This window comes from Felis catus, chromosome E2, assembly GCF_018350175.1.
Source record: "Felis catus isolate Fca126 chromosome E2, F.catus_Fca126_mat1.0, whole genome shotgun sequence".
In the NCBI taxonomy this organism is placed as follows: Eukaryota; Metazoa; Chordata; class Mammalia; order Carnivora; family Felidae; genus Felis; species Felis catus.
The window spans coordinates 44192564-44217295 of record NC_058382.1 but is presented as its reverse complement, the minus strand read 5'-3'; the positions used below and the strand labels follow the sequence as shown (position 1 = coordinate 44217295).

General features: G+C 39.6%; 2 protein-coding genes across 4 annotated transcripts in view; one reads left to right on the top strand and one right to left on the bottom strand.

The window, feature by feature from the left end:
- Nucleotides 1–24732, bottom strand: part of TANGO6 (transport and golgi organization 6 homolog) — a 194652-nt gene that overhangs the window by 149838 nt on the left and 20082 nt on the right. For all 3 annotated transcript variants that reach the window (XM_045045579.1, XM_003998190.6, XR_002150077.3), the window contains exons 4-7: nucleotides 22725–22866; nucleotides 16176–16312; nucleotides 13216–13378; nucleotides 6586–6668 (exon numbers count right to left, since the gene is read on the bottom strand). In XM_045045579.1, the coding sequence (XP_044901514.1) occupies nucleotides 6586–6668; nucleotides 13216–13378; nucleotides 16176–16312; nucleotides 22725–22866 (525 nt within the window). The remainder of the gene's footprint in view (nucleotides 1–6585; nucleotides 6669–13215; nucleotides 13379–16175; nucleotides 16313–22724; nucleotides 22867–24732) is intronic.
- LOC109494652 (ragulator complex protein LAMTOR1-like) lies at nucleotides 10981–11448 on the top strand. The gene is made up of 2 exons (XM_045046892.1): nucleotides 10981–10988; nucleotides 11034–11448. Exons 1-2 carry the CDS (start codon nucleotides 10981–10983, stop codon nucleotides 11446–11448), a joined length of 423 nt encoding a protein of 140 aa, XP_044902827.1.

The window sequence follows — 24732 nt, the reverse complement described above, 5'->3', positions numbered from 1 at the left end:
GAGAGGAGGAGGAAGAGGAGGAGGAGGAGGAGAAGGAGGAGGAGGAGAAGGAGGAGGAGGAGGAGGAGGAGGAGGAGGAGGAGGAGGAGGAGGAGGAGGAGGAGGAGGAGAAAGAGAAATGGTAGTGGTAGTGTTGGCCAGAGAGGATAAACTGGAATTCTCACACTCTGCTGATGGGAATGTAAATGGTGCTGCCACTTTGGAGAACAATCTGACAGTACCCCTAAAAGTTGAACACAATGTCATCATAAGGTCCAGCGATTTCACTCCTCGCTATATACCCAAGAGAAATGAAAACACATGTCCACACAAAAACTTGTACATGAATGTCTGTAGCAGCATTGTTCACAACAGCCAAAATGTGGAAACAACAAAAATTCCCATCAACTGACAAAATGCAATATATCCCTAGAATAGAATACCGTTAGGCAGAATGAAATACTGCTCTATGCAACAACATGGATGAATCCTAAAAACATCCTGCTGGTGAAAAGTCAGCTACAAAAGACCACATATTACATAAGTCCATTTATATGAAATATCCATAATAGGCAAGTCTACAGAGACAGCAAGTCCATTTTAGTGGTTGCCTAAGGTTTGGGGACAAAATTAGAAGGAGGGAGGGTGCCTGGGTGGCTCAATCAGCTAAATGTCTCAATCTTGACTTGGGCTCAGGTTGTGATCTCACAGTTCATGGGTTCAAGCCCCACATCAGGCTCTGCGCCATCAGCTTGGGATTCTCTCTCTCTCCCTCATTCTCTGCCCCTCCCCCACTCACACGTGCTCTCTCTCAAAATAAATAAATAAACTTTTTTTTTTTTTTTTGATTAGGAGAAGGGAGGGGCACCTGCGTGGCTCAGTCAGTAAAGCATCCAACTTTGGCTCAGGTCATGATCTCATGGTTTGTGGGTTCAAGCCCTGAGTCAGACTCTGCGCTGACAGCTCGGAGCCTGGAGCCTACCTCAGATTCTGTCTCCCTCTCTCTCTGCCCCTCCTCCACTCACGCTCTGTCTCTGTCTCTCTCTCTCAAAAATAAAGAAACATTAAAATTTTTTTTTAATAAATAAATAAAATAAAATTGGGAAAAGGGAGAGTGAATGGGGACAGGGATGGGTAATGGGTATGGGGTCCTTTTAGGGGGACAATAATTTTCTAAAGTCAGATTTGTGGTGATGGTTGCACAACCCTGTGACTACACTAAAAGCACTGAGTTGAACACTTTAAATGTGTGAATTGAGGCGTATGTGAATTATATCCCAGTAAATCTGTTAAAAAGAAAAGAAAAAGAGAGAGAAAACCAGAGCTGGACATGTTCCCAAATGCCTCTCTAAAATTAAACACCCTCTTGTACCCTCTTGCTACCCAGTGAGCTGCTGGATCATTCAACTATCCCAGATGTTTTCCTTGTTTCCTGCCTTTGAGCTGTGCTCTGTAATTTAGTATTAGCAGAAAGTTAATAAAGACAACACAGCCTTTGTTGCTAAACTTTACACAGTGTTTACCATTTCCCCCCAACATACACATTTCCTCTGTTTTCCCAGTGCAGCTGAGCTGCCAAAACCTTGTAGGGAGAATAATTACCCTTCCGCACCCCTTCCTGCTTTCATAACCGCCCCAATCTTTTGTGCATAATCAAGTGTTTACAGCCAACTAATGTTTTGCTTGCCTCTCCAGGAGGTTTTAAATTCACCAAACTGTTCACCAAATTAGGAGGGTTTTTTTCCCTCCCCCTTTTTTGGGGAGCAAGAACAGGAACAATGGCAGGATTCACTGTTTCTGGATCTCTCCATTTTTTAGACGCTAATTCACTTGCCAGAAAGAAGCTGATTTGCTTTCTTTTTCCTCTAAAAGCAATTTTTTTTTTTTTTTTTACTTCCCAGAAATACTATGAGGGGTTTGTACCAGAGTGTAGTCACAATTAAGTTCTACCCCTGACACCACTTTCAAGCCTTTCTGACATTCCACACCCACCACTTAACAGTTTTCATCATGATATTCCTCAGATGGTGTGTGACTGAAGACAACCTTTCTGAGAGTTAGCTGGGCCTTGTTCTCTAATTCAGAACATTTGCTTTCTACACTGCTCTATATAATTTCTTATTTTTCTACAATCAAAAATGTCCTTACCTATGAATATGTAGAACAGGATATAAAAACTTTCTTTTCATAAGTCTCTAAATGAGGCATTAAAAAAAAAACAGCATTATAGTCACTAAGTTAGGTTTTATCTATAAACAATCTGATGCTATATTTGTATGCCAGGTCCCTTTTATTTAATAGTGAAATTAAATGAAACAGCTTACTTTAGTAAAAAGTTGAGTGCTGAACAGAACGAGTTTTGAATTTTTAAGCGTGAATTTTATACCTACAAATCATGCATATCATACATTAAGTTTAAAACAAAAGAAAACAGGGACACCCGGCTGGCTCAGTTGGAAGACTGTGACTCTCATTCTTGGGGTCTTGAGTTTGAGCCTCACGTTGGGTGTAGAGATTACTTAAATCAATAACACTTTGCTGAGGCAAAAACAAAACAAAAACAACCACCCCCCCCCCAATCATCTGCCTTCTTATCTGAAAGAATACGACTTAAGGTTTACTCTACACCGTCACATACTGCTTGTAGGAATGTAAACTGCTGCAGCCACTTTGGCAGTTCTTCAAATGGTTAAACACAGAGTTACCATAAGATCTAGCAATTCTACTCTTTTTTTAAAAATTTTTTTAATGTTTATTTATTTTTGAGAGAGACAGACACAGAACGCGAGTGGGTTAGGGGCAGAGAGAGAGGGAGACACAGAATTGGAAGCAGGCTCCAGGCTCCGAGCTGTCAGCACAGAGCCTGACGCGGGGCTCGAACTCACGAGCCGTGAGATCATGACCTGAGCCGAAGTCGGACGCTCAACCGACTGAGTCACCCAGGCGCCCCTCTAGCAATTCTACTCTTAGGTATATACCCAGGAAAATGAAAACATATGTATGCACAAAGACTTGTACACAAATGTCTATAGCAGCATTAATCATAATAGCTAAAATGTAAAAACAACCCAAATATATATCAAAGAATGAATGGATTACAAAATAGAGTCTATATCTACAATAGGATATTATTCAGCAATAAAAAGAAATCAAGTCTTGGGGCATCTGATTGGCTCAGTCAGTAGAGCATGAAACTTTTGATCTTGGGGTTGTGAGTTTGAGCCCCATGTTGGGTATAGAGATTACTAAAAAATAAAAGAAATCTTAAAAAAAAGAATGAGGTCCTGCTTTGTGCTTAATATAAACCTTAAAAACATCATGCTAAGTAAAAGAAGCCAATCACAAAAGACCATATAGTATATAATTCCATTTATATGCAATGTCCAGAATAGGCAAATCTATAGAAAGAGAAAGCAGATTAGTGGTTGACTCGGGTTGGAGGTTGGAGGGGTTAGGAGTAGGGAGAATGGAAAAAAGGGTGATAAAGGGTTTTGGGTATAATGTGGGATTTCTTTTTGGGTAATGAAGTATTAGAATATACTTCTAATATGCAAGCCTTAGATTATGCTAAAAAGCCATTGATATGCATACTTTTTTTTTTAAGGTAAGCTCCACAATCAGTGTGGCACTTGAACTTGAACTCCCAAGATCAAGAGGTGCGTGCTCTACTGACTGCGCCAGACAGATGTCCTGATTTGCACACTTTAAATGGGTAAACTGTATAGTATGTGAATTACAACTCACAAAGCTGTTTGAAGAAAGAAAGATCTACTTTACAGCCAAATGGCCATCAACTGATGAACAAATAAACCAAATGTGGTATATTCATACCATGGAATATTACTTAACAATTAAAAGGGACAAAATATTGATATATGCAACAACCTGGATAAACCTCCAAAACATTATGCTAAGAGAGGGTGCCTGGCTGGCCCAGTCGGTACACTTGATCAACAGTCCATGACTCTTGATCTCAGGGTCATGAGTTCGAGCCCCATGTTGGGCAAAGTGATTACTTTGAAAAAAAACAAAACATGGAAACACCCCCCCCCCCACACACACACACAAAACATCATACTAAGAGAGAGAAGTTCACCACAGAAGATCACATGTTGCATGGTTCCTTCCCATGAAATAGCCATAAAGGCAAATCCATAGAGGTAGACAGATTAGTGGTTGCCTGGGGCTAAGGGTGGGAACAAGGAGTGACTATAAATAGGCACAGGGACCTTTTTAGGGTAATGGAAATGTTCTAAAATTGTAATGTATTAGTTTCACAACTCTGTAAACTTACTAAAAATCATTGACTTGCATACTTAAAACATTATTTTATGGTGTGTAAAGTATATCTCAATAAAATTGTTTTATAAAAAAAGATTTATTCTAGAGGCGCCCTGGTGGCTCAGTCAGTTAAGCATCCAACTCTTGGTTTCGGCTCAGATCATGATCTCATGGATTTGTGGTTTGAGCCCTGAGTGGGGCTCTGCGCTGGCAGTGTGGAGCTAACTTGTAATTCTCTCTCCCTCTCTCTCTGCCTCTCTCTGACCCATGCTGCCTCTGTCTCTCTCAAAATAAATAAACTTAAAAAAAAAGATTTATTCTAAAAAAATTTTGAAGAGGCAATTTTTAAAATGGACAAAACGTGAATAGGCAGTTTACAGAATAAAAAATATGAATAAACCTAGAACACGAAAAGATGTTCAACTCACTAGTAATAAGAGAACTAACTGTTAACTAAAACCACAATGTACCTTTACATGGGAAGCCATGGAAATGTGACCAGGGATAGGTAGATAGAAGATTTCAACTGAACTGGTAATGTTTAATTTCTTAAGCTGAGTGGTGGGTACATGAATGTTTTACTCTGCATTTTTTATCTGTTTGAATTATTTCATAAAAAACTAAACACTTTCTCTAAAATGCTTAATTTATTGCCATAGAAAAGAAATGAGAAATGTGGAGTATAATTTTTAAAATTATTGATAAGTAATTTACATGCCATAAAATTCATTCTTAAGGGGTGTCTGGGTGGCTCAGTTGGTTAAGCATCCAACTTCAGCTCAGATCATGATCTCATGGTTCGTGAGTTCAAGCCCCACATCAGGCTCTGTGCTCACAGCTCAGAGCTTAGAACCTGCTTCTGATTCTGTGTCTCCCTCTCTCTCTGCCCCTCCCCTGCTCATACTCTCTCTCTCAAAAATAAATAAACATTAAAAAAAATTCACTCTTAAAATGTACAAGTGACTTTTAGTATATTCACAAGACTGTATAACTATCACCACTGTCTAATTCCAAAACATTTTCCTTACCTCACAAAGAAATCCCATACCCATTAGCAGACACTCCTAACTCCCCTAGCAACCGCTAATCTACTTTCTGTCTCTATGAATTTGCCCAGTCTTAATATTCTACATAAATGGAATCATACAACGCGTGGTCTTTTTTTTTCTGGTTTCTATTAAAGTTTAAAATTTGTTACTTTTAAATGTTTGCGTTGTGGCATGTGTCCATACTTCATTCATTTTTATGGCTAAAAAATATTCCGTTACATGCATATATCACATTTGTGTATCTATTTATCAGTTGATAAACATTTGGGTGACTTCCACGTTTGGGCTATTATGAATAATGCCATGATGAACATTTGTGCACAGATTTTTGTCTGAACATGTTCTCATTTCTCTTAGGTATATACCTAAGAATGGAATTACTGTGTCAAATAGTAATTCCATGTTTAATGTTTTGAGGAACTGCCAAATTATTTTCCAAAGCAGCTAGACCTTTTTACATGGAATATAATTTTGAAAGCTATTTACTAGCGTGGATATTTTTCATAGTAAAATACTATTATAAATTTATTGAAATAAACCTTAAGAAAGAATATTTATCCCAGCTCCATCTGGCCCTAACGCAATGGATTTCATTTTTTTGTCTAAAAATATATGTTTCATATATATTTATAAGACTGTAATCATAGAGAACATACATTTTTTTTCACTTCAGTAATATATTTAGGTAGTCATTTGCAAGATTCACTTATTCAGACTTACTTGTATATGACGGTGATTACTTTAGAAAGATATAAAGTAGACTCAATATTCTCATACACTTTTGGAAGCCTATAGCACTGCAAATGCCACTGTCAATTTCTTCAAAAGACATGCTTTCATCAGTGGTATGTGCCAGTTACAGAATCTAAACTGTTTAACATTCAGAGTAAATGATGAAATTGACAGTTTCAAAACGTATCAGCTTTTTTACTAACAGCTTATATTTTCCGGTTTTCAAAGTGAAAAAATCATGATAGTTTGGAATTAACATTTTTTAATGTTTATTTATTATTTTTGAGAGACACAGAGAGACAGAGTGTGAGCAGCGGAGGGGTAGGGAGAGAGGGAGACACAGAATCTGAAGCAGGCTCCAGGATCTGAACTGTCAGCACAGAGCCTGACGCGGGGCTCAAACCCATAAACTGCCAGATCGTGACCTGGGCCGAAGTTGGAGGCTTAACCAACTGAGACACCCAGGCACCCCAGAAAGGCAAAACTATTTTAAAAGACTATGTGTAAATGTTATCTAGAAACATTAGTGACTCAAATTACCAACCTTAAATACATCCTCAATACATCTACTAAGTTCCTCTTCTGTTACCAAAATGGTCCCTGGAGCCATGTCACTCTCTGGAATCTCTAGAGAACAAAAAACAAAATTACCCATATTCAGTGCATCATTGAATAGAGCTCAGGACTTAAGGAAGAAAGTGTTGCTAGATAGTTCTGTAAGTAACACCTACAATTAGAGATTCAACATGATTACCAATGTACAATACAACACCAAATACAGTATTTCATGAAATCTATGATGCCAATGATTATAAACATTCATTGTTATTTTATATATCACAAGAAAGAAGAAAGCAAGTAACTTATGAAACATTATGACTTGAAATTTTACTTGTAAATTTAATGAATGAAAAATTAGGGATCAAATTAAATGAAAGTGACAGTCAATGGTTACGTGGAGGTGAAAACAGGGTGCCTGGCTGGCTCAGTTAGTGGAGCATAGGACTCTTGATCGTTGGGTTGTGAGTTCGGCAAGCCCCGTGTTGTGTGTACAGGTTACTCAAAAATAAAATGTTAAAAAAAAGTTTTAAAATAGATTTTATAAAAAGGATTAAAAGAGGGGAGGTCAGTGGGGAATGTGTGAAATAGGTGATGGTGATTAAACAGTACACTTATCGTGATCAGCACTGAATAATGTATAGAATTGTTCAATCAGTATTTGTACACCCAAAACTAATACAATACTGCATGTTAGCTATATGGAATTAAGATTTAAAAACTTAATAAAAAAAGTATTGAGAGCTCTTTTAGATTTATTTAGACATACAATTTTATTAAATATCATTCCTTATATAAGCTATATAATTGGGATAAACAGAATAAGAAATTCTGAACACTTCACATTTAAAAAGTCCAACTCTTCTGAAACATTTCGACACCATTACTGATATCCACATATTGCCATAATATACTGAACTCTGTGCCACCAAGAGTGTAGGTGATGTGAAATTTCTTTTTTTTTTTAAACTGTATTTATTTTTGAAAGAATGAGTTAGGGAGGGGCAGAGAGAGGGGAGAAAGAGAGAATCCTAAGCAGGTTCTGTGCTGACAGCACGGATCCCAATGTGGGGCTTGAACTCACCAACAGTGAGATCATGATCTGAGCTGAAACCAAGAGTTGGACGCTTAACCAACTGAGCCACCCAAGTGTCCCTGATGTGAAATTTCTTAAAAGTTCACCACTCTAGGGGAACCTGGGTGGCTCAGTCAGTTAGGTGTCTGACTTCAGCTCAGGTCATGATCTCATGGTTCATGGGGGGTTCAAGCCTCACATCAGGCTGTGTGCTGACAGCTTCAGATTCTGTGTCTCCTTCTCTCTCTGCCTCTCCCCTGCTCATGTTCTGTCTCTCTCTCTCACTCAAAAATAAATACAAACATTTTCTTAAAAAAAAAAAAAAAGGTCACCACTCTACTGTTGTCTTCACAGTTTTTTCCTAAGTCACTGACATCCATTCTATGAGTTTTAATGCTCATTTGCAGGCACAGATAATGCCATGATTGCTACCTGGCCAACAATAATTGTGAGATACATCTCAATATCAGAATTGTTAAAATGTGAAAAATATTTCCAAAATTCAAGTTTTTTGTTTTGGGGTTTTTTTTTGTTTGTTTGTTTTTTAAGTAGGCTCCATGCCCAGTGTGGAGCTTGAACTCACAGCCCTGGGATCAAGAGTTGGATGCTCTACTGACTGAGCCAGCCAGAAGACCCCCCAAAATTAAAGCTTTTTTTATGTTAAAAACATGTGCACCTTAGAATTGATAAAATATGGTAATTTATCATAATTGTCACATAGTCTTAAAAATGTGATACAATATGAAAAACAAAATAAGAAAGCCTGTATTTTAGGGGTTTTTTTTCCCCAGTGGCAATGATGGGGCTGTCTATATAAAACCAGTCAGACTAGAATACACCCTTTTTGTTATCCAGACACTGTCAATGCAAAACATGTAGCTGGTGTTACGAATATAACCTAACATATGAAGAAATGTCTGGCAAATAGATGTCCAATAGGAATGAACAATGTCCAGGACAATAATAATTGATCCACAAATGGAATGGATCTACTTATCCTAAGAACAGTGCTCTTAGACCAGTGTTCAAACTTGAACACACACCTGAATTACCCAGAAGGGCCTGTTAAAACACAGATTGTTGGGACCCACACCATTATTTCTGATTCAGTAGGTCTGAGGAGAGCCCAAGAAGTTGTATTTCCAATAAATTACCAGGTGATGCTGATGTTGCTGGTCCTGGGGCCACACTATGAGGACCACTGTCTCAGACTACAATACCTAATTCACAGATTAGGTATTAGACAAGAGAATAGATTAGTAATGAGGTATACTCGTAATACACGGAGTTAGAGAGAAAGCACGCAAGTAGGGGAGAGGGACAAAGGGAGACAGAGAGAGAATCCCAAGCAGGCCTCACACTTAGTGCAGAGCGCAAGGCAGGACTCAATCCCACAACCCTGGGATCATGACCTGAGCCGAAATCAAGGGTTGGACACTCCACTGACTGAGGCACCCCTTGAGCGATTTGTTGAAGCATATGCTGGATCTAGACTAGGTTTCGATCAAATATGTAAAGAAATTTAAACTATTTACTCAGGGGCGCCTGGGTGGCGCAGTCGGTTAAGCGTCCGACTTCAGCCAGGTCATGATCTCGAGGTCCGTGAGTTCGAGCCCCGCATCAGGCTCTGGGCTGATGGCTCGGAGCCTGTAGCCTGTTTCCGATGCTGTGTCTCCCTCTCTCTCTGCCCCTCCCCCGTTCATGCTCTGTTTCTCTCTGTCCCAAAAATAAATAAAAAACGTTGAAAAAAAAATTTTTAAACTATTTACTCAAATACCATGTTTAGTTCAGGCCGATCCATGGACACCAAAAAAAAAAAAAAAATATATATATATATATATATGTGTGTGTGTGTGTATATATATGTATACATGTGTATACATGTATATATATAACATTTATCACATCTGAATAATCAAAAATTTCACTTCACCAGGTTCAATTTGGTGAAGTTTTACTATGCACCAAAATTAGACTTTCTTTATCCCTGCCCACCTCACCCCCACTACACACACCCAGGAAATGTTTACTACAGATGACTTCTTTAAAAAGTCTACATAGAACTAAATTTGGTTTAACCATAACATCAAACTTTTTCTTCACTTAAAACCTTAGGAACTACTATCTAGAAAGGTTTTTTGTTTTGTTTTGTTTTGTTTTGTTTTTAACAAAGAATGTTGAAATAATATTCTGCATCCAAGCATTAAATTCAGTAAACTGTGGGGGAAAAATTCAGTAAAGTATAAAAACATACTAAGGCAGGTGATGAGTTGGTGCAATGTCAATCTTCTAAGACATTAAAACAGAACTAAACCCACCAGCCAAATGTGGGAAAATCTGAGCATCAAAATGAGTGATAAGAGGGGAGGCTGGGTGGCTCAGTCGGTTAAGTGGCCGACTCTGGACTTTGGCCCAGGTCATGATCTCACTGGTTTGCAGTGACAGCGCAGAGCCTGCTTGGGATTCTCTCTCTCCCTCTCTCTCTGCCCCGCCCCTGCTCTTGTGCATGCACTGTCTCTCAAAATAAATAAATAAATAAATATTTTTTTAAAAATGAATGACAAGGGGCGCCTGGGTGGCGCAGTCAGTTAAGCGTCCGACTTCAGCCAGGTCACGATCTCGCGGTCCATGAGTTCGAGCCCTGCGTCGGGTTCTGGGCTGATGGCTCAGAGCCTGGAGCCTGTTTCCGATTCTGTGTCTCCCTCTCTCTCTGCCCCTCCCCCGTTCATGCTCTGTCTGTCTCTGTCCCAAAAATAAATAAACGTTGAAAAAAAAAATTAAAAAAATTAAAAAATTAAAAAAAATAAATAAAATAAAAATGAATGACAAGAATGTTGGGTAACTCACTGAATAAAATCTTAAAAAAAAAAAAGCTTAAAAAAAGGGATGAGGCAAGGAGAAAGAAAAGCTCTTCTTTATAGAAGAATAGCAACCTAACAAATTAAAATAACAAAGAAAGTAACCATTTTATTGGCAAGAATCATCAATGGATACCAAACCACAGCATGAAAGACTTAACAGGAAACAGGGCACACAGTCTCAGACTATCATCCCACAGATTACTTATTAATTACAGAGAAAGATATGTTAACAATGGAGAAATCAGGCTACTAATGAAATGATCAAATTTAATATCACCAGAATGGGATAAACTGATTACGTGTGCCCCCTAATCTAATGGAGACTGAGAAAAAATAGTCATCCTATGGAATATTGCTGCTGAAATGTTTACCCTGGATCTAATCATGAGGAAACAATTAGACAAATACAAATTGCAGAACGTTTTGTAACCGAGGCCCTTCAAAAATGCCATGGTAAGGATGGATGCCTTCCCTCCTCGGCGTGGTCTGAGCGCCCAGCCTGACCCCAGCCCTGGGGTGCCGCTACAGCAGCGAGAACAAGGACTGGGACCAGGACGGAGAGGGGCGGAGGCTGCTGCTGGACCCTAGCAGCCCCCCTGCCCAAGCCCCCGATGGAGCTGAACCCAGTTCCCACAGCCTGCCTTCCGCTCACACTGACGAGCGGGCCCCGCTCTCGTCTGTCCCGGCTAAGACAGCCGGCAACGTCACCGAGCCTGCTGAGGGCTCCCGGGGCCTCCCAGGGCGAACAGCAGCACCAGCACATGGAGCTGGCAGGCAGTTCAGCGCCCACCTGGCTGTGCTGAGCAGCAGCCTGACCCGCAGGAAAATGCAGCTGCCGCTGTCCTCTCACGCCAGCCAGCCCCACCAAGTGCCGGCCGGCGAGCCCATCCCTTCTCCGACTTACAGCTGCTGACACCTACAGTGCACTTTCTCAGATCTGAGTGGTTGCAAAAGAGGAGCTGGGGGGCGCCTGGGGGGCTCAGTCAGTTGAGCATCCGACTCTTTATTTCAGTTTAGGTCATGATCTCACGGTTTGTGAGTTTGAGCCCCGAGTCGGAGCCTGCTTGGGATTCTCTCTCTCCCTCTCTCTGCCCCTCCCCTGCTCACGCTCTCTCTCTCTCTCAAAATAAATAAACATTAAAGAAACATTTTTTTTTTAAAAGAGGAGCTGGATGTACACTTTGGGATCCCATGAAGAGAGGGATCCTTGGACAGACCTTTTTCTCCTCTCTTCACCTTGTCTCCACCCTGTCTCCCTTGGCCCCCAGCCTCACTGTGACTCAAACAATACCCTAACTTACGACTATTCACAGAGAAAAGTATAGAGGAGAAGAGTGAGGTTGAAAGCCTGAGCAAGTAAGGATGGAGCAAGGGAGGGTAGAATCATTTGGGACTGGCCTTAAACACCCTGGCCAGGGGTTGGGGTGGTCAAAAGGTTAGGGCCCGGTAGGTCTTCACTATCTCTGGGAAGGTGGAGGTACCACTTTGAGGGTGATCCCTAGGGAACCTATGGGGGCCACCTTCACACCCTTTCTCTTGGCCTCACTCCTGTCCTCTCCCTAACTTGGTGTTCACATGCACCTCACTGAGGTTTGTGACCAGGGTCCAGATGAGCTTGAATTTGAATGAACTGAGTTTGTCCTTCTAACACCTTGGGTTTTTACATGTTTGGGGTTTTACGGTTTTGTTTCAGTTTGTCACTCTTGATAAAGGAAGTGTATTCATCTGGGGAAAAAAACATCATGGTGAAAAACAAACAAAAGGCTAGGGAACTATTCTACATTAATGGAAACTAAAAAGATATAAGTAAATGCAATGCAGGAGTCTTCACTAGAATCTAGACTTGAACGAAAAAATAACTACAAAGGAAATTCTTGAGACAATTAGATAAATTTGAATCAAGTCTGTATATCAAATGACATCTGCAACTAACAAGCGCTGATGTACATGTTATAAAAAGAGAGAGGGGCGCCTGGGTGGCTCAGTCGGTTGAGCGTCCGACTTCAGCTCAGGTCACGATCTCGCGGTCCGTGAGTTCAAGCCCCGCGTCGGGTTCTGGGCTGACGGCTCAGAGCCTGGAGCCTGTTTCCGATTCTGTGTCTCCCTCTCTCTCTGACCCTCCCCCGTTCATGCTCTGTCTCTCTCTGTCCCAAAAATAAATAAACGTTAAAAAAAGAAATAAATCGGGGCGCCTGGGTGGCTCAGTCGGTTGAGCGGCTGACTTCGGCTCAGGTCATGATCTCGCAGTCCGTGAGTTTGAGCCCCGCGTCGGACTCTGTGCTGACAGCTCAGAGCCTGGAGCCTGTCTCAGATTCTGTGTCTCCCTCTCTCTGACCCTCCCCCGTTCATGCTCTGTCTCTCTCTGTCTCAAAAATAAATAAACGTTAAAAAAAAAAAATTTAAAAAAAGAAATAAATAAAAAAAATAAAATAAAAAGAGAGAAAGATAAAAGCGAATGTGGCCAGAATATGAGCAGCTGGGCAATCCAGGTAAAGCGTACAGGGGTGCTTCAAGGTACTTTTCTTGGAATTTACGTGAGGTGGATCTTTCAAAATAAAAAGTTGGGGAGAAAAGAAAGCAAAACTGGAGACAAGGAAGTATGACAGATTTCAGTCACTGAAATCTGAAACGCTGAGGAAGATCCCTGAGAGGAACACAGCCACCAGACTTCCCCCTTTACCTGCGGTGTTTAAACATCGGTGGAGGGGGGCTAGCACCGGTTCAAGCAAATACTTCGAAGCCAATTGTGGGCGTTCTCTCGACATGGTTATAAAGGTAGTGGTGGCAACTCTCTGAAACTGTCGCGCTGTCAATTTATCTTGAAAGTGAAATAAATCTAGAATCTACGAGAAAAAGCACATAAAGGTAAATACAAGACTCTTTGCAAGGACTATTACATTTAAATAAAGAGAAAGCGGTATTTCTTTAAGCCAAAAAACCAACTTACTGCAATAATACTGATTCAACAGAATTTTTTTTTTTTATTTAACAACCCAGTATCAGCGGTGTGAGAACCGAAGAGGCCATGCTTCTACTAAATAATGTTATCAAATTTATAAAATAGATGTTCATTATAGAAAATTTACAAAATAAAGTTTTAGGAAGAAAAATCATCCTAAATCACTAAAACATTTATGCCGGGATATTTTTGCCGGGATATTTCTGTATAATTTTTTTCTTTTTAATTATTAAGACCTCACTTAATATTCAGTTTTACATATTGTTGAAATCTTCTCATATTGTAAACTCCTCAAAAATATTATATTTAAGCTGTATGTAAGAATTTATTAAATTATTCCCTAATATCCAGACATTGAGTTTTCTCTCAAAATTTTGCTATCATAGTACACCTAAAACTACTATAACACTGTATGTTAACTATACTGGAATTAAAATAAAAAACTTAAACAAATTTTTTTTTGCTATTATAAGTAGCATGACCAAATGAAATTTCTGGATCGAGGCATATAAATATATTTAGGATCTGAAGAGCCTATCATGCCTGAACTATCCCAGAAAGGAGTCTATTTTATTCTCAAAGATAAACATAGATCTCCTGTGCCTATAAGTGGTTCACCCTAGTATAAACAGCCAATAAAACGTGCATTTCTCTTCCTGACTTAAAAGTGAGTCTTGTACTTTTTTGCAGACAGGAGTATCTTCTGTCCAAAAATTGTATGTGACCTTTGACAGTTCCAGAGAGAGACTCAGCACGCGTGAAACCTGTGACTTGTTTCATCATTTTGTTATGAACCAAAACTGTAACCACTAAATTCAGAAAATACTTACTCATCACTGCAAATGCTAACTTTTTTCTGTAGGAAGATTTATATTTAGTATTTTTCAATATAAGATCTTTGCATTGTGATATTTTGTTCTCATGCATGCCTACCCATGAGAACCCTTAAGGTAAGTGTAACAACTGAATGACCTTCACTCCAAAAGGTGTGGGGAATACTGATTAAGCAAACTCCTTCCACATTTTCCATATATAAGATTAGCAAAAAAAAAGGAAATTCTTGTAACACATTGGGTAAGCAAAGGTGTGGGAAAACAGATACATAAACAATATCAGTCAAAAATTTAAATGCACATACCCTTAGAACCAATCATTTCAATTCTAGGGATTTTTCCTATGGCAATATTTGCATGTGTAAAAAATCTATAGATATTAACTGTAGCATGGTTGGTAGCAGCAAAAGAATGGAAACAACTCAACGTCCTGGTTAAATAAATTATGGTACATTAATATGGTGAAATACTATGTACCCATGAACAGAATGAGGCAACTCAGTAGGAAATTATCTCCTAAGTACATTGGGGGTGTTTTGTTTTTAATTTTGTTTAATGTTTATTCATTTTTGAGAGAGAGAGAGAGAGTGCTAGCGCTTGCAAGAGCAGGGGAGGGACAGATAGAGAGGGAGACAGAGGATCTGAAGCAGACTCTGTGCTGACAACAGAGACCCCAATGTGGGGCTCAAACCCATGAACTGACAGATCATGACCTGAGCTGAAGTCAGATGCCTAACCGACTGAGCCACCTAGGCGCCCCTCTCCAAGGTGCAATGTTAAGAAGCAAAACGAAGGGGTGCCTGGGTGGCTCAGTAGATTAAGCGTCTAACTTCAGCTTAAGTCTTGATCTCGCAGTTTGTGGGTTCGAGCCCCACATCGGATCTGTGCTGACAGCTCAGAGCCTGGAGGCTGCTTCGGATTCTGTGTCTCCCTCTCTCTCTCTGCCCCTTACCTGCTTGCGCTCTGTCTCTCTCTCTCTCTCTCTCTCAAAAAAAATGAATAAAAAACGTTAAAAAAATTTTTTTTAAAAAGAAGCAAAATGAAAAACTACGTGTAGCATGTTATCATTTGGATAAAAATTAGAATATATATACGTACATAGACACATAATTGTATATACATTAATACACAGAATATCACTGAAAAATAAACAAGAAATTGGTAAGAGTGACTACCTCTGAGGGACTAGAAAACAGAGATGAGAGGAAGATTTGTTTTTCTGTTTACTCTTATATGCTTTTTAAACTGTATACCATGTTAATTTACCGTGTTTACTTAATACCAGTTTTTTTTTTTAAACTAAAACCACACAGAAAAGATAATGAACACAATGAAATTTTAGTTTCATATTCCAGCTCTGAGAGCAAGCTAAACTACTCATTTAACAATGGTGAGGCGTTCTTAAACCTAACAATTAGGCGGGTCTCTTTCACAGGTGTTTATTCACTTAATTCACGAGGCCCCTCACTGAACAATAAACTTAAATATTACATTTCTTTCACCTCCACATTAGATGGGGCGCCTGGGTGGCTCAGTCCCTTGAGTGTCCGACTCTTGATTTCGGCTCAGGTCATGATCCCAGGTTATGATCGAGCCCCATGTTGGGCTCTGTGCTGAGCATGGAGCCCCGCTTAAGATTCTCTCCCTTTGCCCCTCTCCCCCCACTCATTCTCTTTCTCTCTCAAAATAAATAAATCAACATTAAAAAAAAAAAAAAGCAAGGCCCCTCACTGAACAATAAACTTAAATATTACATTGCTTTCACCTCCACGTTAGAGAAACATTAAATGTCATTTCCATGAATAAGCAGATAATCCTCCAACAGTGAAAAGAAACAAAACTGTTTACCTGGGGGCAGATATCTCGATAGTAATCCTCTGGTGAAAGAGACTGCTGGGGACAAGAGGCCAGGATCTTTGCAATCAAGTCACACTTCTTCCAGTCAGCAGCCATTGCCTCTGCATCACTCCCGCCAGCCGCCCCAGCTGTCAGACATGGACAGAGATGTCAAAAAGTCATTACTAGTTCCCCATATGTGGTCCTTAAAATTCTGGCGTAAAAGTGTTTTTTCTCTACTGAAAACTGTTTATTTCTTTCATAAGATAATCTACCCCTCTGCATCTTCCTTTCAATGTTGGTTTCTGCAAAGTTAAGAGGAAAAAGTAGCAGCTTGATCACGGTAATGTTATTGTCCACATAATTTGAATACTAGCTTCCTCTCAGTGCTTATTACTTTTATTATTATTATTTGATGATGATGATATGATGTCTCTTTATATGCATCATGTCAATAAAACTGCCTTAAACCAAAGCTATGCAGTAACAGGTACCAGATTTACCTCACCACCTTAAATTATTGGAAAACTGGACAAAATATATAAACAACGGTTTTCAGACACTGGACAACAGGCGACCCAGGACACTGACCCCTGAGAGAAAAAAACAAACAAGGTGAGCCCCATGAATACCCTAGCCTAGTATCTAGAGAAAATTTTAAGGCCTCAGTACAGGAAGGCAGAGCCGAAACAAAGTCTGGCACCTTGAGTTAAAGAAACCTAGTTTAGAGTCCCTAGTTTAGGAAGGCCAAGGCAGGTAGAATTTTCAGGATAAAATACCAGAAGGGAGGTATGTAAAGAGAGAGCTCCAAAGATCTGCACAGGAGTCCTCTTTCAAACCTTTGGCAGACTATAACCTATGCATATGTGCAAAAAACAAAACAAAACAAAACAAAACAAGGCTGGGGCAAGAACCACCAATAAGAAGTAGGGGGAAAATCCCTTGAGTTCACACAGGGCTGATGCTCTATTTTGGGGATTTTTTTGTTTGTTTGTTTTTTTCAGTTTTCTTTTCTTTCTGTATAATATCGTTCCCACTAGTGAGCATGGAAAGGCCTCCAAATATGCAGAGCATCAAGTAAAATCTCAGAATGGTTATGCCTCAGGAGTGCGGCCAAATTACTTCAGATTAAAGGCTACTCTAGACCCACAGTAACAAAGCTTAAAAGCCAGGATCAAAAGGATCAAATTGATTCTAACAAAATCAACTGCATCCCAGCATAAAGCCTAACAAAGAAATACAACAATATCTAGCAACCAACAACATAAAATAAATTTCCAATATCCATTCAAGAATTTCCAGGCATATGCATACAATGGAATATTATTCAGCCATAAAAAGGAATAAAAGACTGTTCATGCTACAATATGGATAAACCTCAAAAATGTTATGCTAACTGAAAGAAGTCCAACAAAAAAGAGCACATATTGCATGATTCCATTTGGATGAAATATCCAAAATAGGCAGATCCACTGAGACAGAAACTAGATCAGTGCTTTCAAGGGGCTGGAGGAGGAAAGAATGGGGAGTGATTACTAATGAGCATAAGGTTTTGCGGGGAGGAAGATGGTACAAATGTTTTGGAATTATATTTTCATAATGATTGTACAACTTTGTGAATATACTAAAAAACACTAACATGTACTCTTTTTTTAAAATATTTTTTTTATTTTTTATTTTTTTTATTTTTTATTTTTTTATTTTTTTTTTGAGACAGAGAGAGACAGAGCATGAACGAGGGAGGGTCAGAGAGAGGGAGACACAGAATCCGAAACAGGCTCCAGGCTCTGAGCTGTCAGCACAGAGCCCGATGTGGGGCTCGAACTCACGGACCGCGAGATCATGCCCTGAGCTGAAGTCGGCCGCCCAACCGACTGAGCCACCCAGGCGCCCCTAACAGGTACTCTTTAAAAAAGTGTATTTATGGTATGTGAATAACATCTCAATAATAAAAAATTAGCAGGTCTGCAAAGAAGCAAGAAAGTATGAACCATAATCGGAGGACCTATCATAGAAACAGACCCATTAAAACAGAGATGACAACATTAGGAAACAAAAACACTAAAACAGCTAGTATAAATGCATTCCCTATTTTCAAAAAGGTAAAGAATGATCATGATGATGAAATAAATGGAAGATATTTAAAAAGACTAATACTGAACCTCTATTAATGAAAAAGAAAATACGGGGTGCCTGGGTGGCTCATTCGGTTAAGCCTCCAACTCTTGATTTTGGCTCAGGTCATGATCTCATGGTTCGTGGATTCAAGCCCCATGCTGGGCTCTGTGCTAACAGCACAGTGCAGAGCCTGATTGGGATTCTCTCTCTCCTCTCTCTCTACTCTTACCTGTACTCTCTCTCTCTCTCAGAATGAATAAACTTAAAAAAAGAAAGAAAGAAAGAAAGAAAGAAAGAAAGAAAGAAAGAAAGAAAGAAAGAAAGAAAGAAAGAAAGAAAGAAAGAAAAAGAAAGAAAATATCTGTAATGAAAAACTCACTGGATGGGATTAACAGCAGATTAGACCCTGCAAAAGAAAATATCAGTAAAGCTGAACACAAAGCAATAGAAATTAACCAAAATTACACAGAAAGAAAACTGAAAAACAAAAACAAACAAACAAACAAAAAAAACAAAAAAGAAAAAATAGAGCATCAATAACTTGTAGGACACATTATATTATATATATTATATATTATATATACTAGTTATACCTAGTATAATATTAGGTATAACTCAAATTCCAAAAAGAGGGCCACCTGGTTGGCTCAGTTAGTACAGCATGTGACTCTTAATCTCTGGGGTCATGAGTTTAAGCTCCATGTTAGGGGTTAGAGTTTACTTTTTAAAAAAGTTAAAAAGAGAGAAGAGAGGATAGAAAAATATATTGGAAGAAAATGTCTGAGAAACTTCCAAATATGACGAAAACTATAAATTCTCACCTCTAATAAGCCCAAGAAACATGAAGCAGAAGAAACATGATAAAAATCACCCACACCGGGGCGCCTGGGTGGCGCAGTCGGTTAAGCGTCCGACTTCAGCCAGGTCACGATCTCGCGGTCCGTGAGTTCGAGCCCCGAGTCGGGCTCTGGGCTGATGGCTCAGAGCCTGGAGCCTGTTTCCGATTCTGTGTCTCCCTCTCTCTCTGCCCCTCCCCCGTTCATGCTCTGTCTCTCTCTGTCCCAAAAATAAATAAATGTTGAAAAAAAAAAATTAAAAAAAAAAAAAATCACCCACACCAAGGAATATCGTAATCAAATATCTAAAAGCCAGTGACAAGGAGAAAAAGCTTAAAAGCAACCAGAGGAAAAAAGATATATCATATAAAGAACAGAGACAATGATGACACCAAAAACATTTTCAAAAAGGAAGGTGAAATAAAGACTTTTTCAGGAATTCACTGTCAGCAGATCTGCACTACAAAAAATGCTAAAGTTCTTCAGGCAGAAGGAAATTTGAATTAAAATTCGGATCTACACAAAGAAATGAAGAACATCAGAAATGGCAAATGTGTGAGTAAATATAAACTGCTTCAAATCGGTTTTGAGAAGAAACAAGATTTAAATAGATAACAAAAAATATATACAAGCATAAGTAGAGGGGAAAAAAGCTCATAGCAAAAATAGGGTTCTAAGTGTCTTAGAGCAGCTCTCCAATTTGCATGGCCTTGGGTGAACTCGAACTTTTCTTTGGAAAAAAGGATGCAAGGACCTATTTGCATGTGGCAACTTCTCGCAGGTAACTGATAATTTTTCACTTCATTGCCCCTAGAAGCCAATGCCAGCAGAACTGGAGAGGCAACATTACAGGCACTCCAGACCAAATCTATCAATGTCTGCCAACCACTCTGACCTCACCTTTGTCTGACAGGACCAACGTACATTTACCATACTAGAAATGCAATGTCGAGACTGATTCTTCTGTCTCTCTTCTTCCCTCCTCACACATCCAGTCCTTCATTAAGTTCTGGCAATGCTACTTCATAAATAACTCTTACAGTCATTCATTTCTCTCCATTTCTACTGCCACTGCATTGATCCAAGCCACCGCGATCTCTCAGATGACGCTTCTTACCTGATCTCCCTGGTTCTGCTCTTACCCATCCCATTCTTCACAATACATCTAAAATGTAGATTTGATCATGCCTCTCTCCTTTGTAAAACCTTCCAATGGTTTCTCGTTGCACTCAGAATAAAGATCAATGCTCTACCCACACTGAAGCCTCCTCAAAAACACTATGCTTTTTCTTATATCAGTTTCTTCATATGTGCTATTCTCTCCGCCTGTTAACTCTTCTCTCACTTTAAAAAAAAAAATTTTTTTTTTAACGTTTCTTTATTTTTGAGACAGAGAGAGACAGAGCATGAACAGGGGAGGAGCAGAGAGAGAGGGAGACACAGAATCTGAAACAGGCTCCATTCTCTGAGCTGTCAGCACAGAGCTCGACGTAGGGCTCAAACTCACGGACCGTGAGATCATGACCTGAGCTGAAGTTGGACACTTAACCGACCAAGCCACCCAGGCACCCCATCTCACTCTTTAATAAAGTCCTACTCAGTCTTCAGGGTTCAGCTTAAATGTCATTTCCATCAAAAAGGCACTTAGTGTGTGGTAATTGTCACATCAGCGATAGGAAACAAATGTGCATGGGATACGCGAGATAAGGGACTAAGCACAAAAGAAAGGCAAAGGAATCCCCAGGATAAAGGTGGAGGGAGATCCTAGCATGTCTGCTATGTGAAAGATAACTAGTCCAGATTAGAGAAGACTCAGAGAGAGATGTCTCCAAGAAGATCAAACCAATAGAATATCAGGTGTATTTGAACATCTTGAAAGGAGACTTACACAACTGGAAGGGAATTTGAAAACAGATTAGTGAGACATACATGAAACACTGAGCAGACAAACAAAAATGGTATTTAACTGCAAGAAGTACAAAAGTTGTGTAAAAAAGAAAAGTAGTGGGGTGCCTGGGTGGCTCAGTTGGTTAAGTGTCCTACTCTTTATTTTGGCTCAGGTCATGATCTCATGGTGGTGAGATCGAGCCCCTTGTAGGGCTCCATGCTAGGCGTGGAGCCTGCTTAAGAATCTCTCCCTTCCTCTCCCTCTGTCCCTCCCCATGTGCATGTGTGTGCACTCTCTCTCAAAAAAACTAAAATTAAAAAATTTTAAAAATTTAAAAAGAAAAGTAGTCATGGCATACCACAGAGCTCAGCTGTAAATAGTAATGACATAGTTAGAAGAATACAAACCCCAACTATTGATCTCACCAAAATTAAGACATGAATATTTAGGAGATGGGAGTATGCCTGAGGGTGGTGGTGGTAGAGTTTTGAAAGAGAACAAAATCCTTTTCCACACATGGTGAGAAGTTGATAGATGAAGCCTAAAACTCAAACATTAAAAATGTTCTGCAAACACCTTAACGGTAAAGACCAGAACAAACTCACTAAAAGAAGTCAAAATGCTTGCTTCTGAGGCAGGGAAATGGACAGGAATGTTCCCAAGGACTGACACTATTTTTCTCCATTAGCCTTGTAGACCAATTTGACTCTTTAAACTACGTATTTAAAAATATAGGGTGCCTGGGGCACCTGGGTGGCTCAGTCGGTTGAGTGTACAACTTCAGCTCAGATCATGATCTCGCGGTCTGTGAGTTCGAGCCCCACGTCGGGCTCTGTGCTGACAGCTCAGAGCCTGGAGCCTGCTTCAGATTCTGTGTCTCCCTCTCTCTGACCCTCCCCCGTTCATGCTCTGTCTCTGCCTCAAAAATAAATAAACATTTAAAAATTAAAATAAAATAAATATAGGGTGTCTAGGTGGCTCAGTCAGTTAAGCACCCGACTCTTGATTTCGGCTCAAGTCTTGATCTCACAATTCGTGAGATCGAACCCCAAGTTGGGTTCTGCACTGGCAGTACAGAGCCTGCTTAGGATTCTCTCTCTCCTCTCTCTCTGCCCCTCCTCTGCTCGTGCATGCTCTCTCTCTCTCAAAATAAATAAACTGTTAAAAATTTTTTTTCAATATATAAATTAAAAACTACTACCATGCTTAGCATGATAATCAACATTTTTCTATTCATGAGGACTTAGAGAATATAAATGGGGAAATAATCTACAACTTCATCCCACAGTAAACTTCCATAAGGTCTTTCCAGCTACAGAGAACTGTCTTGGATTTTAAGTCCTGAGGTGAAGTACTCATAGCACCCTAGCACAAAGCCTTTTCCCATGGAGGATTTCACATTTGCTTTTGGGTTTTACTTTAACGTTCTGCACAATACTTTCCCCTGATATTATAAGTTATTTGAAACAGCCAACAATATTATTCAAGAATGTGAACAGTCTATTTTAGAGAAATAGTCTGTTTTAGAAAAATGGCAAGAAAATGAGTTTCTGTGATAAAGAAGCTCATTAAGGTTTAATCTCCAAATCTAACCTCTTTAGTCTCTACAAAGGCATCTCAGTCTGAATCAGGTTTTATAGTCCAATGCTAAAGACCAATAACTCACCCTGACTCAAAGGAAACTGGATACCAAAGTAACAGAAGCATTTTATTTCTTACCACCTGCTCCTTCCAGAATGCCCCGGACTACTGCCTGAACACCACTGGGTTTCATCAACCTTTCGGAGAGCAGCTGCCCACATAGACGCCGAAGCCAAGCTGGGGCCCGACACCTAACTTGTGTCTTTTCATCTGTGCAGGACTGAAAATGGGAAAGTATGAATTGAATGTCAGTGAAATAGACAGGACATGTAGAAATTATTCAAATATATAAATACATACTGAGTCATACTGACAATAAACAATGTGATAAAGAGACTTCTGAAAAGCAACATTTTTTTCCAAAAAGACTCTCTTCTACAAAATCTTCTTCAGCATCACCTTCTAGGAAAGTAGAAATGCCATGAAACTTCCCATGAAATAACAAGTGAAATTGCAAACTCAGAAATACACAAACACACAAATGAATAAAATACAGATTTTAGAGGGCTACCTGGGTGGCTCAGTTGGTTAAGCATCTGACTCTTAATTTCGGCTCAGGTCATGATCTCACAGTTTATGAGATCGAGGCTCACATCAGGCTCTGCACTAACAGCAAGGAGCCTGCTTGGGATTCTCCCTTTCCTGTCTCTCTACCCTTCCCCCACCTCAAAATAAATAAACTTTAAAATATGTATATAATATAAACATATACACTTATTTCTTTTAGAATTAACATAACCAGTCTCTGAATGCAGTCCTTTCAATCAAATTTGGCCTCCATATAAGAGTCCTATGAACATTACTCACCACCAAGAGTACAGTTCATGACAGTATGAGGACATGCTAGTCCTTGCCTCCACGGTCTGAGCTACTCCGACTCTGTGGCACGGCAGTTTCAAAAAAGAGTTGAATTTCTTCAAGCACTCCTTTTGGAGAGCTCTGCGGAGCCACCATGAACACAATGGACTTGGGGGTCTTGTTTTGGGTCTAGAATGTCAACTATGTTGCTGTCAACCATGGCATTGAACTATGTGAACATAAAAATTAGTGACAGACACATTTAACCCTAACTATCCTGTCCTCTTTTATTTAAGGAGGACTAATAATTACCACTTATTGAGAGGGTTATGATTTGCCAGGTGCTATGTTAAATACCTGCTACATAATCTCAAAAGAGACTTGCAAGGAGTTACTATCCAATCGGTAAGGAAACCGAGGGATGGAAACATTCACTAATTCACACAACTGCATGCTGGGGTTGAATCCCAGTAGGCTGACCACCAGAGCCTTGGCTTTTTGCCACGCTCTTATAATGCATTTGGTTTTATCTGGCAAACTGTGGAGTCATGCAGAGAGGCAGAGCGTGAGGCCAGAGGGGCCCAACAGGAGGCGGCAGTAACATTCTAGGGATGAGATGAAAATGACTTCATCAAAGAGGTATCTTTGTACCCAGCTTCAGCTAGTTCCTGACCTACCACTAATTCCCTTGGCTCCTCACTCTTTACTCACCTACATCCAAAACTAAACGTATTGCTAAATGGTTACTCCATCTACATTATCAGATTAAAACATTTCAGAAAATAATTATTTTTAAGGAAAAAAAGTAACTATCTTATGCCTAGCAGGATATATACTATTATGTTTTTCAAACAAAGGAGATAAAATTAGTCCCAGTAATAGCCCTAATTTTAATTTCCTGACTACAGATATTCCATTCAAAGAATAAGATGTCAGGGGCGCCTGGGTGGCTCAGTTGGTTAAGCGTCTGACTCTTGGCTTCAGCTCAGGTCATGATCTCGCAATTCGTGAGTTTGAGCCCCACATCGGGCTTCATACTGACGGCAAGGAGCCTGCCTGGGATCTTCTGTCTCCTTCTCTCTCTGCCCCTCCTCTGCTCCTACTCTCTCTATCTCTCTCTCAAAAGAAACTGTAAAAAAAATTAAAAATAAATAAAAAATAAACAAAGAATAAGATGTCAAAATACTTCTACCAGAAGAACGTACTGTCAAACAGCCCAAAAAAAAAAAAAAAAAAAAGAGTTCTAGGGTTCCTGGGTGGCTCAGTCAGTTAAACATCCAACTCTTGA